General features: G+C 40.1%; 2 protein-coding genes across 2 annotated transcripts; both read right to left on the bottom strand.

The window, feature by feature from the left end:
- Nucleotides 1-1,022: 1,022 nt before the first annotated feature.
- On the bottom strand, nucleotides 1,023-2,550 carry LOC128621648 (olfactory receptor 52K1-like). Its single transcript, XM_053647572.1, has one exon. It carries the CDS (start codon nucleotides 1,968-1,970, stop codon nucleotides 1,023-1,025), a length of 948 nt encoding a protein of 315 aa, XP_053503547.1. The 5' UTR covers nucleotides 1,971-2,550.
- Nucleotides 2,551-11,128: 8,578 nt separating this feature from the next.
- Nucleotides 11,129-12,258, bottom strand: LOC128621771 (olfactory receptor 52K1-like). The gene has a single exon (XM_053647730.1). The coding sequence runs from the start codon at nucleotides 12,071-12,073 to the stop codon at nucleotides 11,129-11,131; it is 945 nt and encodes a 314-aa protein (XP_053503705.1). The 5' UTR covers nucleotides 12,074-12,258.
- Between the last annotated feature and the right edge of the window lie 6,488 nt (nucleotides 12,259-18,746).

Raw genomic sequence — 18,746 nt, 5'->3', positions numbered from 1 at the left:
ATGGAATATTTAGTAAATTAATGATAGATCAGTAAATAGAATGCTCACATACGCTGTGAGTATATGCACCTGGCCCTGCATCAGACAAATTTTCTTTAATTTATTTATTTATTTGTAAGTAAGTAAATAAAAATAATAATAAATACATAGATACATACATAAATAAAATATTGCACCTTGATCTTAAGTGGGTATTCATGTATAACTGATAATTATATTCAAATAACTGCCATACAATCACATGATTAAATTACGTTAAGACTCAAGTTGGTTCATGAATTTTAAAAACTGTTCTCTTGTTTCTTTGGTTCATACTCCATAAATAATTGGGTTGAAACAACTTGGAAAAAGTAAGTACATTGTGCTCAAAAAGACATGGCTGGAGGGAGAAAAGTTATTTCGTATTCTGTATGATATAAAAGCAATTTAGGCAAAGGTAGCAGTAACTGCCATGACAATTATGTGAGTTATGCAAGAGTTAATAGCCTTTACACCTCCTTTTCCATGGCTTGCTCATTAGGGTAAAATTTAATTAATATATTATATCCAAATTTCTGTAAGCGTGCTTTGTGACAATGTCACTTGTTAAAAATGCTATACAAATAAATTTTAATTAAAGGGAATTTCTATCAAATTAAAGTATAGGACTTTAAGATAGGGGTACTGTGCTCCGCTGGGTTCCCACGGAACCTAACAACTGTCCATCTCATCTCTTACCTAGTATTAACCTAGTAGAGACTATGAAGGTCTATTGTACATATACAGAACTTCATACCATATATAATTGTAAATTATACTATTATCTTTTATTAGCATATAAGTATGTAACATTTGTAATGGTATATTTACTATTGCTAATGAAATATATGATTACGTTTTAGTGCTCAGAATTAATTCTGTGCATGTGGTGTGATATTTATTCATTTTAGACAACAGTTATTTAATAAAATAGATAAAAGTTATTTAAATTAAATGCACACCTAAACAACCCTGTAATTATTACACCCGCCCACTTCAGTATATTACTGTGGTAAGACTTTCATATTGTTCACAAATTTAAGAAACTGTTTTCTTATTTCAGTTGTTCTTACTCCATAAATAATTGGATTAAAACAACTTGGGAATAGTATATACATTGTACTCAGAAAGACACGAACATTGGGAGAAATATTATTTCTTATTCTGTATGACATAAATGCAATCAAGGCAAATGCTAAATTAACTGTCATGACAATAATATGTGTAATACAAGTATTGAGAGCCTTCAAGTGGGATTTTCCTGATTTCATGACAGAAGCAAATATTATTATATATGATGCAGTAATGAAAAGAAAATCTGATGTTGGTATAAGAAAAGTAGATACAAGGCCAATTAGGTTGTTAATAGAAATATCTCCACATGCCAACTGAACCAATCCCATGTGTTCACAAAAACAGTGATCTATCTCATTTATTGCACAGAAATTCAATTTCCCAGCCAAAGAGATCATTATGATATTCAGTAATAAATTTCTAGTGGCTGGCACAATAATACATTTTAGAAAGCTGTGGAATTCCATGTATTTGTGATAATAAAGTGGTCTGCATATAGCAAAGAACCGATCTAGAGCCATCCACACCAATACAGTAGACTGAAATGCACCAAGAAGCTGAATGCAAAACATTTGTAGTAAACAGCTCACTAGAGAAATGCCATTCCATTCAAATAAAAAGTTGAGCAACAAACTTGGTACAAAACATATTGGCCAACACAAGTCCACAACACTTATAAAACCTATTAGTACATACATTGGAGAGTGCAGAGTTTTCTGAGATACAATTAAATATATCATAATAGAGTTTGATAGACAAGACAATAAAAACATAATGAAATAGGGTATGGATAATATAGGTCTCCATTCTCCCAAAGCCAGAAAGCCATTTAGCTTAAAAGTTGTATATGAAATATTCTGTGGTGGGAAATCTTGCATGCTGCTCAGTCTCAAAACATTCTTTTCTAAAGCACACTATTAAGACAGGATTGCTACCAATAATTACATGGTAGGTTTTAAAACATAATATTAGCAAGTGTAATTCTAGCACAGCACCTGTATTATCTGTTATATGTCAAGGTTGATACAAATCCATTCTACACATTATTATTGAAAGTTATTGCTATTCCAAAATGCAGGAAAACACAAAATGTCATTGACTTTACATGTGTCCTAATCAGTAAATATTTCATAAATATTTTTTTTATAAATTATTAAACAACAGGTGCTATTCAACAGATAATACTGTCTGGAAGAAAAACAGTTTTGGAGTGATATATGACACAACAAAGCTCAATTGTAAATAAATACATATAACCTGTATTGTGCAAAGATCATTAGAAACACTGATTTTGAGTAGTAGAAATGGAAAAATCCCATGCATGATACATCTGACTATTATCCTCTTGCCGTTTCTGGCACTTGTAAAACCTTGACACGAGTCTCTGTTTCTTATATATTGTGCTCTCATGAGGCTCTGCTTTATTCCTGCAGGCTTTTGCCAGCAGTCTTAGAATGACATAGAAGAGCAAAGCCTGTTTATTTCCATTACAAACTTACTCATCACAATTTTAGTTGTACTCTGTCCATCATCGATGTTTTTGAAGATAATTTAGGAATTCCGGATGTAACTTTAATAGCATGTGGTCACTAATAGAGTATAATTCAAGGTCACCAATAGAAGTTTACAAAACTGCTTATCATCCACAAAAAAGGCAAAAGGAAAAACTTAAAATGGAATTAAAGTTAAAACAAAGTAAATAAATGGCTTACCTTATTCAAATTAAGCTATCAGAAGATTTAATGGATTATTAGGCGGCATGAAAACTATACCTACATAAAATGAGCTCTAATCAAATCTAATAATTTCTCAGATAGCCTAAATTCTTGACATTGATTCAGCATTTCATGGCCAGATTAAAGTAAAACACAGTGACCACTAATGCCATCTAAATATAAAAACACAACCCAAACAAACAAAATGAAACAGGCTAGAATTAAAACCAGAGAAAGCACAATAGACACAAAGTCACATTATTGGGCTTCTTAATAATACAAAACACATGATTGAATCACTGGGAGGCCATGTTTCCCTCTGCTGGCTTAGGTGCAATAATGAATTGCATAAAAATGAGCAGTTCCCTTTCAAAGGGAACTCCACGTTGTGTGAGCTCAACCCTGTGGGAAGCACCCTCACACGTGACCGGTATCTGAAGCTTGTGTAACATCAATCCTATGGCCTGCCGTGATCAGGTGACATGGCAATTATCCCATCTCGTGATATATAAATGACACCTGTGAACCGCGCCGTCAGCCTTATTATCTTCAGTGAGACTGCATGTCGGTCGTTTGTGTAACACTCACAAAAAGAGCCTTCATTTCCTCTCTATCTTTTAAAAAAAAATTTAAGAAAGAAAAATCTTTTTACTTGTCTGTCCCTTAAAAAAAAGGACAAAAGTATGAGTGAGAGAGATTTCAGGAAGTGTGTTACGCCTTGCTCCCATTTCATCATTGGGAGGATGAACACACTTTCTGTGTGAAGTGTCTAGGGATGGAACGCGCCAGGGCAGCCCTCAAGAGGTCTGACTGTGCACATTATGAACGCCTTACAATTAGGCAGCTCCACGCGCGACTCGCTCTCTTCACGGCCGAAGGGAGTTGGCTCAGGTCCTGGAGATCTTGTATGGGTCTGGAAGAGGAGCCGGAGATAATCTCTTCATCTGTCTTCCGGGTCCGGCTCTCTGCTGGATTTTGGAGTTCGCGTCGCGACTCCTCCTTCCTCTATGGAAAGCCAAAAAAAAATCCTCTCTGACTCCGAGGAGCCAGAAGGGTGTGCTAAAAACTGAGAGCAGCTCTCAAGCATATAAAGAGCAGCTTGAAGTGATTACTAAGGATGGATGAGCTTTTTTTCTCCCCAGTGAAAATAAATCCCTCACACTGCAGAAAACGCCCCTTTTTTCCAGAAGTGCACGACAAAATATCATGCTTCTGGGGGAAAACCATGCATAAGCCGTATTTATAAACCCGTGATGTCAGATTGTTTGGCCATCACAGGGAATGAACAGCATGGCTATTTAGCTATGCTGAAGGTGGAGGAGGAGCTTTTGAGCTACCTCTCTCCATTGACGGCAGGTAATTTAGGGGGGCCTGCTTTGCCTTCCAAGCCATATAAGGCCACCATGGCATTGGTGGGCAAGGCCTATGCAGTAGTGGGTCTTGCTTGTGGCTCCACTCGTGGATGCAAGGGCCATTGCAAGGGAGGCACAGAAGGCGAGTGGGGCAGCCTGCCTCCCCCCGCAGACAGCCAGGGGAACCGGCAGCCACAGTCACAGCCTGCTACTAGGCCTGATCTGAGAATGGTCATAATGGCCAAGCAGACAAAGGAGGAGTGGTCCTGAGGGGCTGTGGAGGGACATATCAGGGGACATGAGGTCATTAGGGCAGTTAGCCCCCAGTACTACTGTAGGGCCTCTCCTAGCCAAGGCTGTTCCAAGTTTTCAGTGTTCTCTGGTCAGCGAGCTGTCACAGAGCAAAAATCTGATGCTTTCCCTCTAATAGAATGTGGACAAGTTAACGTCACTAAAAGACCATTTGGCAGCGTGGAAACTACTGACAAATGTGTCTCCATGGGTTCAGTCTGCTGTAGAAAAGGGTTACCGGGTCCAGTTCAGAGGTGTGCTCACCACAGTAGTCAGCACAGAGCAGAGTCTGATGTTAGATCTTTGTCCAAGATCTCTCTTGGACAAAGGGTCAATAGAACATGTACCCCGTTTCCTGATGGAGGGAGGTTTTTACAGCTATTATTTCCTGGTCTGCAAAAAAGATGGGAGTATGCGGGCAATTTTAGATCTGCATCATTTGAACTGTACTCTTCGGACAGACAGGTTCAAGATGCTGATGCCCAAACTTATTGTACCACAGATTCAATATCGGGTTCTTCCCTTCAGCTAGCTTTTTGCCTCGCACCTTCACAAAGTGAATGGATGCCATGCTGGCTCCCTTGCGATTCCAGAGCAGAGGGTTAATTCTAACATGATCCAGGGTACTGGCAGTTCAACATGAAGATGTTGTTCTCATCCACATGAAAAGCTTGGGGCTCAGGTTGGACCTCAGAAAAGTATGCTTTCTTCAATGCAGAGGACAACTTTTCTAGAGGTTATAAGGATTCTACTATGATGAGCGCGTTTCCATCCCCAACATGAATAGGGTCAATCCTATCAACATTGAGCAAGATAAAGCTGGATCGCAGCATCCCCTCCAGTCTCTACGAGAGACTGTTGGAGCTTATGGCAGCTGCAGCCAATGTCATACCGTTGGGCCTATTGCACAGGACAGCGTTTCAGTGGTGGCTGAAAAGTTGGGGATTTCGTCCAAGGACGAAACCTCTGAGAGTAATCAGAGTCGCGCGGCGATGCCTACATGCTCTGAGAATTTGAAGGTGTCCCTGGTTTCTAGCCTTGGGTCACACTCTAGGGGTATCTCCTTATTGCAAGATGGTAATGACAGACACCTCCCTCATGGGCTGGGGTGCAGTCTTAGATGGCTGTCCAGCTCATGGTCTCTGGAGTGGCCATCATCTGGAGTGGCATATAAATTGCCTAGAAATGCGGGATATATTTCTAGCACTGAAATACTTTCTTCCTCAATTGAGAGGTCACCATGTGTTCATTGTGACAGCAACACAGCGGTGGTCTCATATATTGACCAACAGGGAGGAGTCCATATGGCAGAGGTTCGACCAAGCGGAAGTGGATGTGTTTGCCTCCAAGGAGGCAAGACACTGCCCGCTGTGGTTCACCCTGACTCCTCCCACACCAGTAGGGCTGGACGCCTTGGTGCACATGTGGCTGAGGTCAAATCTATACACTTTTCCCCCGATCGCTCTGCTCCCACAAATTCTAGCGAGAGTTCACCAAGACCATCTACGTCTGCTGCTAGCAGTACCTTATTGGCCAGCTCAAATATGGTACTCAGAGACAATATCCCTGCTAGACGACAGTCTTTCAGAGATTCCCATCCGCGGAGATCTACTGTCTCTAGAAGGAGGGCTGATTTATCACCCTCGGCCAGAACTATGGAAACTGAGGATCTGGCCCTTGAGGGGCACGAGCTCATAGATTCTGGTCTCACAACTGAGGTTGTAGAGACCATGTTGAACGCTAGAGAGCCATCCATGACGAAATGATATGCACTCAAGTGGCAACTTTTTGTCTCGTGGTGTGAGGAATGTCAGCTAAACCCAGTGAACTGTGCTATAGCTACAATCCTGGAGTTCTTACAAGGACGTTTCTCAGCGGGGTTGGCTCCTCCTATAATCAGGGTCTACCTGGCCGCCATTTTGGACAGCCATGCACTATTGATGGAGCCTCTATGGGGCAACATCCTCTACCTTTGAGGTTTATGTATGGTGTCAGGCGGCTGAGGCCCATCTGCAGACCATGCAAACCTTCCTGTGACCTATCTGTGGCCCTGAAAGGTCTGTCCGGTGCACCATTTGAGCCCTTAGAGTCGGCCTCTGAGAAGCTTCTGACTCTAAAAGTAACTCTTCTGCTGGCCCTGACATCTCTCAAGCAAGTAGGAGATCTACAAGCTCTCTCTGTTGCCCCTTCCTGCCTTGACTTTACCCTTGGATTAGCCAAGGCCTTCCTGTATCCTAGGCCGGATTATTTTCCTAAAGTGCCTACATCTGCTGCCCAGCCAGTAGTGTTGCAGGATTTCTGCCCCCCTCCGTTAATCACACCGGAACAAGAAAAATTGCACCGACTGTGTCCAGTAAGGGTTCTCTGTACTTACATCCACTTACATCCATCCAGTGGCGTAAGTTGGAGCAACTGCTGGTCTGCTTTGGCGGTGACAGTAGAGGTGATGCTGTGTCAAAGCAGTGCATCTCTAATTGGATAGTGGAAGATCTATCGTCATAAACCAGTCCATGGGGTACATGTTCTATGGCCCCTTTGTCCAAGAGGGATCTTATTTCCTGTGCTAACGTCAGGCTCTGCTCTGTGCTGATTACTGTGGTGAGTAGCTCTGAACTGGACCCGATAACCGTTTTCTACAGTAAACCGAACCCATGGAGACACATTTGGCATTTCCACGCTGCCAGCCGGTCTTTTAATGATGTTAACTCTTTCACATTCTCTTGGTGGGAAAGTATGAGATTTTCATTGCCCTGTGACAGCTCACTGACCAGAGAAGACTAAAAACTTGGGACAGCCATGACTAGAGGAGGCCCTATAGTATTACTGGGGGATAACTGCCCAAAGAACCTCATGTCCCCTGATACGTCCCACTGCAGCCCCTTAGGACTGCTTCTTCTTTGTCTTCTTGGCCTTTAAGATCATTCTCAGATCAGGCCTATTAGCAGACTGTGGCCGCCTGGTACCCCTAGCTCACTGCAGGGGGAAGCGGGCTGCCACACTCATCTTCTGTGCCTCCCTCACACCAGCGATGGCCTGGGCTCCATTCGTGGATGCCTGGGCGAGCTCGACACGACGGGGAAGGAACTGGCTGAATGCTGCCATATGTCGAGCTCACTCAGCAGGTCTGCTTGGTAGGCCTGCAAAACTGCCATTGTATACTGTGACCCACAAGCGAGACCTGCTGCCGCATAGGTCTTGCCCACCAACTCTGAGGTGGCCTTACATGGCTTGGATAGCAAAGCCGGTTCCCCTAAATAACCTGCCATTGATGGAGAGAGATAGCTCACAAGTGCCTCCTCCACCTTCGGCATAGCTAAATAGCCGTGAAGTTCATTCCCCACAATAATCTGGCATTGTGTGGTTATAAATACGGCTAGAGTATTGTTTTCCTCAGAAGCGTGATATTTCATCATGCGCTTCTGGAAAAAAGGAGAGTTTTCTATGGTGTGAGGGAGATTTATTTTCACTGGGGAGAAAGCACTCATCCAGCCTGCTATGAGCCACTTCCTCTTCCCTGGGCCAGTCTAGATTTAGTTTTTCTGTCTTAGTAATCACTTCAAGCAGCTTATATGCTTGAGAGCTGCTCTCCATTTTTGGTGCAATGGTATCCCCTTCTGGCTCCTCAGAGTCAGAGATGGTATTTCTTTTGGCTTTCCATAGCGGAAGGTGGAGTCGCAATGCAAGCTCCAATATCCGGCGGAGAGCCGGACCTGGAAGACAGAGCAAGAGTTAGAGCAGTGCTCGACTTTGGCTCCTCTTCCAGATCCATACGAGATCCCCAGGACCTGAGCTGCCCTGATGTGCTTCACCCCTAGACACTTCACACAGAAAGTGTTTTCATTCTTAACCTTTGTGAGGTGTTTGGGTCAAATTAACCCATTTCAAATTTTTACTAAAAGAAAAATGATACAATGATAAAATTTTCAACCTGAAACTTGGCCTTGGCTTATTTTTTGTGAAGAACATGTAAAAGAAAAAAATAATAATAATTGAGTACACATGGTACAATGCCCCCACACATTTATGTCCTTCATACAATGTTTGGGTCAATTTGACAGAGACACAGAAACATTGACAGACATACATAAACATACGCGCATACACACACACACACACACACACACACACACACACACACAGATAGAGAGAGAGAGCACACACACACAGCTAGAGAGAGAGACATACACACACACATACAGTATCTCACAAAAGTGAGTACACCCTTCACATTTTTGTAAATATTTGATTATGTCTTTTAATGTGACAACACTGAAGAAATGACACTTTGCTACAATGTAAAGTAGTGAGTGTACAGCTTGTGTAACAGTGTAAATTTACTGTCCCCTCAAAATAACTCAACACACAGCCATTAAACCGCTGGCAACAAAAGTGAGTACACCCCTAAGTGAAAATGTCCAAATTGGGCCCAAAGTGTCAATATTTTGTGTGGCCACCATTATTTTCCAACACTGCCTTAACCCTCTTGGGCATGGAGTTCACCAGAGCTTAACAGGATGCCACTGGAGTCCTCTTCCACTCCTCCATGATGACATCACGGAGCTGGTGGATGTTAGAGACCTTGTGCCCCTCCACCATCCGTTTGAGGATGCCCCACAGATGCTCAATAGGGTTTAGGTCTTGGCCAGTCCATCACCTTCACCCTCAGCTTCTTTAGCATGGCAGTGGTCATCTTGGAGGTATGTTTGGGGTCGTTATCATGCTGGAATACTGCATACTGATCATGCTCTGCTTCCGTATGTCACAGTACATGTTGGGATTCATGGTTCCCTCAATGAATAGCCGTATGAGTGCTGCCAGCATTGCTGTAGAGGTTGAAGGGGTGGGGGGTCAACCTGTCAGTGCTCAGACCATACACCGCACACTGCATCAAATTGGTCTGCATGGCTGTCATCCCAGAAGGAAGCCTCTTCTAAAGATGATGCACAAGAAAGCTGGCATACAGTTTGCTGAAGACAAGTAGACTAAGAACATGGATTATGAGACCAAGATAATCTTATTTGGTTCAGATGGTGTCAAGCGTGTTTGGCGGCAACCAGGTGAGGAGTACAAAGACAAGTGTGTCTTGCTACAGTCAAGCATGGTGGTGGGAGTGTCATGGTCTGGGGCTGCATGAGTGCTGCCAGCACTGGGGAGCTACAGTTCATTGAGGGAACCATGAATGCCAGCATGTACTGTGACATAATGAAGCAGAACATGATCCCCTCCCTTCGGAGACTGGGCCACAGGCCAGTATTCCAGCATGATAACAACCCCAAACACACCTCCAAGATGACTACTGCCTTGCTAAAGAAGCTGAGGGTGAAGGTGATGGTCTAAACCCTATTGAGCATCTGTGGGGCATTCTCAAATGGAAGGTGGAGGAGCACAAGATCTCTAACATCCACCAACTCTGTGAAGCTCTGGTGAACTCCATGCCCAAGAGGGTTAAGGCAGTGCTGGAAAATAATGGTGGCCACACAAAATATTGACACTTTGGGCCCAATTTGGACATTTTCACTTAGGGGTGTACTCACTTTTGTTGCCAGCGGTTTAGACATTAATGGCTGTGTGTTGAGTTATTTTGAGGGGACAGTAAATTTACACTGTTACACAAGCTGTACACTCACTACTTTACATTGTAGCAAAGTGTCATTTCTTCAGTGTTGTCACATTAAAAGATATAATCAAATATTTACAAAAATGTGAAGGGTGTACTCACTTTTGTGAGATACTGTATACACTTGCTACATTGTAAGCACCATGTAAGCTACATCCAAGCACCAAGAAGCCGTCTGCTCCCGCTTTCCTGCTCTCTTTACGCTCTGTATTGTGGGAACCTGCACAATAACATTTCTATCACAATCCACTGTTCAAGAACACTTTGAGAGCAGAAATAAAGAGGCCATACCACAAGACACAAACCACACAACAAAAGGAAAATGTCCCAAGTTATTTGACACATCTAGATGTAAATATCAGAAAACAAAAGCAGAAATTCTGATATATCATCCCTTATTCAAATTTTTACCTCAAATCTAAATGTATTCAGTGTAAAAACCAAAGAATTGGCCTTTTTATGTAAACACTTTCAGAGGGGACTGTACATCTGGGTGCAGTAGTGGCTGCAATGCTACCTCATTTGATGACTAGTGTGCCAACAGATAAAGCATTCGCCTGTTTTTGGGAGATGACAAGTTTGAATAATCAAAATGCCATAATAAACTGTTGCCAGGAGTCCAAGAGAGCATAATTATATATTATATATGTAAGCAGCAGGTTGAAAAGCTACAGTGGACATTAGACTTTTCCCTTACCAGTTGGTTGTTGTCATGCAGTAGTGGAGAACTACACCTACAGAAGTGGGTGGGGAGGCTACACATGTAGAGCCATAGTCACCCAGAACTGCAACACAAGTTTAAGTTCCCGTCACTCTTCTCCAAAATGTTACAATCAATCTACATATCTTAGCCATTAAATGAAAGTCTACATTCTCAGTTGGTAGTAGGCATCTTAATTTATTTATTTATTACAGTTTTCATTGAAGTTAACACTTTTAGAATTTTAAAATTAAAATGCAGTTACACAAAATGAAAATAATAAACTTTGTTTTATTATAAAGTAACTTGGTTGTTGTAAAAGGATGTTTACTATTTGATACCATATACATACATTATTTGATTACTTTGGAAAGACCTTAACATGGTTCATGAATTTCAGAAAATGTTCTCTTATTTCTTTGGTTCTTACTCCGTAAATAATTGGATTAAAACAGCTTGGGAAAAGCAAGTACATTGTACTCAGGAAGACACGGCTGGAGGGAGAGAAGTTGTTTCTTATTCTATATGACATAAAGGCAATTAAAGCAAAAGTCAGACTCACTGTCATGACAATTATATGAGTAATGCAGGTGTTAACAGCCTTTAAGCAGGTTTTGCCAGATCTTAGGACAGATGAAAGTATTGCTATATATGATATTGTAATGAAAATAAAATCAGCAGTCATCGTAAGAAAAACGGCCAAAAGCCCCAATGCATTGTTAATGGAAATATCTCCACATGCCAGCTGAACCAATGCCATGTGTTCACAAAAACAGTGATCTATTTCATTTGTTTCACAAAAAGTCAATTTTCCAGCCCAAGAAACCATTGTGGTAATTAAGAACACATTTCTGATAACTGGAAAAATAATGAACTTTAGAAAATTGGTTATTCCCATGTATTTGTGGTAATAAAGAGGTCTACATATAGCAAAAAAACGATCCAGAGCCATCCAAAGCAGTATAGTAGATTGAAATGTACCAACACAATGAATGCAAAACATTTGCACCAAACACCCCACAAGTGAAATTCCTTTCCAGTTAAATAAGAAATTTAGCAGCATATTTGGCACATAAAATATTGGCAAAGACAGGTCCACAACTGCCATAAGACCAATTAGTATACACATAGGAGAATGAAGAGCCCTCTGAGATACAATTAAATATATGAGTGTAAGGTTTGAAGTCGAAGACAATAAAAACATAAGAAGATAAGGAATGGATAGAATGGGCCGCCATTCTCCCAAATCATGAAAACCAGCAAGTGTAAATGTTGTAAATGAAATATTTTGTACAGGAGCCAACATTGTCTCAAGATTTCTAAGAATTCAGATCTGCCACCTCATATGTAAAGTTATGAACAGCCTAAATTGTAACAAGATCCAATTAAATTTCTGTCAACTGTTACAGTTCTATTTTATTTATTTATTTATTTATTTTTTTTTACTATATCTTGTTAATAGGTTAATATACCCTGCAAGCTGCACAGTTCCTTCAGGAAATCAGCATTATCATAAAATATTGTATTCCAAATTATATTATTTCATTGTAGTATATTTGCCAAAACTATTACAGAAATACAATTATTGCTCCCAATAATTTTAAAATAAATAATACATATTCACCTAGAATAATCTCATGCTCATTACACAATTACACATTAAACATTGTGTACAGTTGTCTAAGGAAACAAAAACACCATTTTACATTGCTCATCTATTAAGTCTTTCCAGCTAAAAAAAAGTAAAAAGTTAACTTGAATAAAAACAAAATTAGTCAAAATTACTTTTTGTAATATTGATGCATAGATGTGCCTTTCATAATTGGTTATCACGCATCCTCTTTTGCTTTTATTAGTCTTGGTCTCTATATACTATTCTTGCAGTCCCATGTGGATCTATCCTTTCTTTAGAATCTTCTAGATACATGCTTACCCTTCCATCCACACATACTGTATTTCATCATCTGTACTCTGTTCCTGTCTCAAAAGAAGCTTACCATAGTTATATAGGTTTGAAATACAGTTGCAATCAAAATTATTCAACATCCATTGCAAATCAGGTTTATTATCAAAATTTACAGACTTTCAGCTGTTTGCAATGAATAAATCAAACAAATGCAATTGAAATAGCTCAAGACAATGAATGCTTCTGTGACGCCTACAAATGTATTGTCACAATTGTTAAGTTGTTTTGTGTATTGGCCTGTATAAAAGGAACAATTTGAATGTATTTTTGCAATGGATTTGATTGGTGTTGTTGAGGATGCAATTGCTTTATTGTGCCACAAGGGGAGGTGTTTGTTTGTGTGGGCACTAGTAGGGCTGCATGATGCTTCCAGACAGAGAATGGCTTGCTGGGCAATCACAAGTAACATCTCCTGTGTCTGATTTTCCTGTACAAAATAGGACACAATATCTGTTCACAGGTTACTCATGCCTGAGGCCTGTAACACTTCAAGTAATTTCCCAAAATTCAACTGAAAATGCAACTTATAATGATTTCTCCAGTTTCAAAATTATTCAACCCCTTCATGGCAAGCATCTTTAGTACTTAGTAGAGCACCCTTTTGCCATTATGACCTGCTGCAAACGAGATGCATAGCCAGACACCAGCTTCTGGCAGCATTCCTGAGGAATCTGAGCCCATTCAACATGAGTAATGGCCTCCAGTTCAGTAATATTCTTGGGTCTGCGTGCTGCAACTGCCTTCTTCAAATCCCACCAAAGATGTTCTATGGGGTTTAAGTCAGGTGACTGTGATAGCCCTGTAGAATCTTCCAGGACTTCTTCTGCAACCAAGCCTTGGTGAAATTTGAGGTATGCTTGGGATCACTGTCCTGTTGGAAGGGCCAATGATGCCCTAGTTTCAGCTTCCTCACAGATGGCATGACATTTTCTCTTGGGATTTCCTGATACTTCAATGAATGTATATTGCCTTCCACATGCTGCAGGTTCCCAGTGCCAGAGGATGCAAAGCAGCCTGAGAGCATCACTGAGCCACCAGCATGCTTGGGCCATGTGGACAGAGTTTTTTCTTCATTCGTCTTCCTCCAGACATACCGCTGATCCATCGTGTTGAAAAGTTCCATTTTTGTTTCATCACTCCACAGAACAGCATCCCAAAACTTCTTTGGCTTATTTATATGATTTTGAGCCGATTTTTCTTGTGCTTTTGGGTCAGTAGTGGCGTACATCTTGGAGTTCTGGCATGGAAACCTTCGTGTTTAGTACGCACCTTACTGTGCTCACTGAAACCTCGGTGCCTGTTGCCACCAAGTCTTGCTGCAGGTCTTTTGAATTCACTCGCGGGTTTTTCCACAACCTCCTTTCTCAGAAATCTGGTTGCAGCCGTTGATAGCTTCCTTTTCTGCCCTGTCCAGGTATTTCATACATTTTCTGCCCCTAGCCAGTTAAGGTATTTCATGTGTTCCAGCTCAAGCACACCTGGTGCAACTAATAAAGCCAATGATTAGTTACATCAGATGTGCTTGAGAAAACACCTCTTTTGAATAGTTGTGCTGTTGTTAGGAATTCTATTCAGGGGGTTGAATAATTTTGAAACTGGAGAAGTCCTTATAAGTTGCATTTTCAGTTGAATTTGGGGAAACCACTTGCAGCATTCGTTATGGAACTATTTCAATTGATTTTGTTTGATTTGTTCATTGGAAACAGCTGAAAGTTGTAAATTTTGACAATAAACTTGATTTGCAATGGGGGTTGAATAATTTTGATTGCAACTATATTCTACTATTTCCTCATCTTTGCAGAAAAATCTGTGACTGACTTCATGAATCAAGTCACCTTGGATTATGGACAGAGATGTGAGGGCTACAAGAAACTCACCAGGACTTTGATGGACTCCATCTTCACTGTGGAAGAGATGGCAACGTGCTCCATCACAATAAAAAAGGGGATCGTCGGGGAAAAAAGACAGAGCCTTGACCAAGCAAAGTGAATCTAGTAATTGGTAAGCATTCCAGAATGTTATTTGGGATAATGCAATTGTATCAGTTTGTTAACACACACAAAATGTCACTCTTTTTCAATTATTTCATTGGTAGCATTACTATCAGGTCCCATTCGTTAGCATTAGTTAATGCATTAGCTAACATGAGTTATATAGTTTTTACAGCATTTATTAAACTTTGTTAATTTTACTGAATAAAAATACAATTGTTGATTGATTGTTCATGTTAGTTCATAGTGCATTAACTAATGTTGGCAGATACAACTTTTGATTTTAAGAATATATTAGAAAATGTTTAAATTAACTAATTAAGATTAATAAATGTTGTAGAAGTATTACACATTGTTAGTTTGTTAACTAATGTTAACAAATGAAACCTTATTGTAAAGTGTTACCATTTCATTACCTTCCTCAATGCACAGTTAGGATATAAGTCAATGTAAATAAAATAATGCATTCAAGGATCAACTGTTGACACCAGTATTACACAATATGAATTAATTAGGCCCTCTTCTGAATCCAAACTTGTTTTTAAATTTAGTAGAATTTCATTTAATTTCTTACAGACCATGTAAAAAAAAGTTTACATAGACATTGTAGACACTGAGATCAAGGCCTGTATGGCAGAAAAATTAAAAGACACCAGGAGACCAGGCAGAAGCTACAGCTGAGTCTATTGAAAGCCAAGCTCAACTGATTAAACAGGTGGAATCAGGTGTGGCTCCTGCTTGGTTGGAATGAAAACCTGCACCCACACCGGCCCTTTGCGGATAAGATTGGACACCCCTGCCATAGACCTTACAGAAGAATATGGTGCTATATTGCATGGTAAATTTACTGCTTATTCAATGTGTAGTTGTTATTTAAAATCTTTTATTTAAAAAAAAAAAATGTAAGTACTAAAACTGTTTTGTATTGTACACATACTCACTTGCATTTTACATGTTATCCCATGGGTGTCACATATTAAACCATGAAAGTGTTCCAAAACCACATTTCGCATGTGCAAAGTACATGTTTCACATGTGTTCCACATATTTCACATGTAATTTTAACATGTTTTCACACATTAAATTTCACATGTGCATAATCACATGAACATGTGGTCACATTTGACCACGTGTTTTTGCACAAGTGAAATTCATGTGATTGTTCTGTAAGAGCACCTTTCACAGCTACCTAGATCTACAGTACTTAAGGGTGTCGCGTGCCACATTACTAATTCAAGACAAACTAAAGAGTACCTGTACAATTTCAGTGAAATGAAAATGAACACAGCATCATTTTATGGTGGCAGGATGACACAAAGAAGGTAAAAATTGAAAATGCCTATAAAAAAAAAGATTATACTGAAATTGGTTATTATTTTCATATTATCTATGAACTGCAACGTTGTAATCATTCCACTATTTTGACACACACCTTTGATGGAAAACAGACACCCACTCCTAAACCGACCGCAGTGAGGCGAATGAAGCAAAAGAAGTGCATGGTCCAGAAAAAAACAGTTAAGTTGCCTGTTATTAGTGTATAATACAATATATAATACTATATAAAACAATGCATACAGTGTATTAATACAATGTGCTTTCTTCCAATATAGGCAAGTGTCATGTTTGAACAAGTTTCAAACACTGGACACCAAGAGTGAGAAATTGTGGTGGAGGACTTGAAGCCTGAGCTAGCGAGGCTGAAATCCAAGATTGATGCCCTGAGGAGAGAGCTCTGTGTCTGCAAGGAGGCATATGCAGGCACAAAAGCAGCTCTTGCAGATTTAAAAATGACACACACCTGGCTCATCCAGGCCCAAGTGGCTGTTGTGATACAGCTAAGAGAGGCTCACACAGCAACAAAGGCATTGAGGACTCACCTCAACTGGGCCTGCCCCCCAACATCTGACTGCCCAACCAAGGTTCAAAGACATCAAAGACAGAGTCAACAAGTTCTTATGCTCCCCAAGGAACGCTGCATTTTTAACTAACGTAAATATTTTTATTTTGGAAAAAATCATAAATTGATTTAATGTTCCCATTTCCTTTGTATTAATAAATTTAATTCATAAAACCTAATTATGCCTTATCTTTATTTCCTTAAGACACTTAAGGAGTAAACAGTGTTTACTGTCCAAGACTCAAACTGTTATTAATACATAAACTCAAATACATTTGGCAAGCATGAAATATCATGTATAATATTTTGTTTAGAGAAAACTTAAGAACAATTGAAATCCACTTTTAAACATGAAGTGTAATGATAGATATCCTACCTTTTTAGAAGAGCTGCAATATCCTTCTTTTAGCGCTGAATCTCCTGAGTAACCTGTCATGCCATTCTTTCACCTTGAATTTTGTTTTAGAGCATGTTCAAATACCAGTAGGATGAGTTGTTCTTTCCTCTGATGTAACATGCTCTGTCTGTGCTGTGTGAACACATTACAAAGGTAGCCATGAATGCCCCAAAAGTTACTCCGTGTCTGAGTGCAGTGTGCATACTGACATTGCAGCTAGAGTCCCAGAGAATTGTTGCTGTGCATCAAGAGGGGTCCATTTATCCCTGTTAAAATTAGCAATTTCAATCCATACAAACTGGTGAGCGACAGTGAATTCAGCATCCATATCTGTTTTGGTGATTTCCAAGAGTGGTTTAACTGTTTTACTGTACAGAAAGTCATTGCTCCCAGGGTTGAGGGTACACTGTGCTTGGACCAACTATCTGTTGCATTCACTGAACCATGCTGACATTTTAATGACCGTATCCAAAATGCTAAAGAAGTCTTTTACATTTTGTCTCATGCTCATTCCACTACAAATTTCTCAAGAACTTTACTTGCATATTTTCACCGTTTGGAAGAAGTCACTGGTTGCCCATCATTGAATTGTGCCCACAATGCTTCAAACTCACTATTACACCTCAGATTCTGAATGCACTCATACACACTATGCACATGTTTTAGACCAGTGTACAGATTGGTTGCTTCAGCCTGAAGTATCTTGTTTGCAGTGTCAAAGAGAAGGAGGATCCTATGTACCATCACAGTAATGAACTTGAAATCCACTTCAGACACCAACTTCACCAGACCTGCAGCCTCCATTTTTATGTCTGTGCTGTATTCTCTACTTGAGCGTCGTAGGCCTATGTCAGACAAAAAATTCACAATGTTGCCATAGCGTCTTACTATGACAGACCCTGTTGGCAGGTGACCTGTCCACCATAGATCCAGAAGTCTTTTCAACATTCCACCACTGTACTGAGCAGCCACTGTTGGTTTCTTCACAAATTTAAATAGGTTGTCACAGACAGTGAAAAATACCCCAGTGCGTTCTCCGATAACATTGCACGCACCACCACCAAATGCAAATGATGGTTGAAAGAGTGAATGCATGTTAACTCTGTTAACATAAGATTATTTAACAACAATGCAGCCAAGTCTCCAGTTGTTGCAATAGACAACAGCTACTCGTGAACTTCATTATTTTTGTTCAGGTAGCGAGTGATAATGGAAATGTTTTCATGGCCTTTGGCATCTTGGGTTCCGACCTTTAGTGTGTACCTTGAATTTCTTACCTCTTTCACAATTTCTTCAGTTACAAGGTCACTCATAAGACCATTTTTAATTTCATCATTAATTTCATTTTGAATGTCATGTGACATGCACCTGGCATTGGCAGGTGTAGTGATCAAAAAAAAATTAGCAAGCTCTTTGTATTTTTGTTGAGTGTAAACCATCATGGACAAAAAAAGCCCACTGCCCCCTCTCCTACTGAGCTAAAAGCATCCAACAAACCCCTAAGAGGAGGTGCATTTGAAACAAGAAACTCAATTATCTCAACAACAAATTCAGAAAAATACTTGTGATTTCTCTCTAACTGTCCCAAATTAACTAAAGTTTCCCCTGCCCCTGCTGTGCTGCATGATTCCTTTTCCTTCCACAGTGCCATGCATTTTAATTGTTTTTTTGCAGACACATGCCTGGAAAATCCCTTTGAAGAATCCACTGCATGTCTCCAATTAG

This window comes from Ictalurus furcatus, chromosome 17 (assembly GCF_023375685.1).
Source record: "Ictalurus furcatus strain D&B chromosome 17, Billie_1.0, whole genome shotgun sequence".
Lineage (NCBI taxonomy): Eukaryota > Metazoa > Chordata > Actinopteri > Siluriformes > Ictaluridae > Ictalurus > Ictalurus furcatus.
Note: the sequence above shows the minus strand (reverse complement) of the source record. Positions and strands in the feature narration are given on the sequence as shown.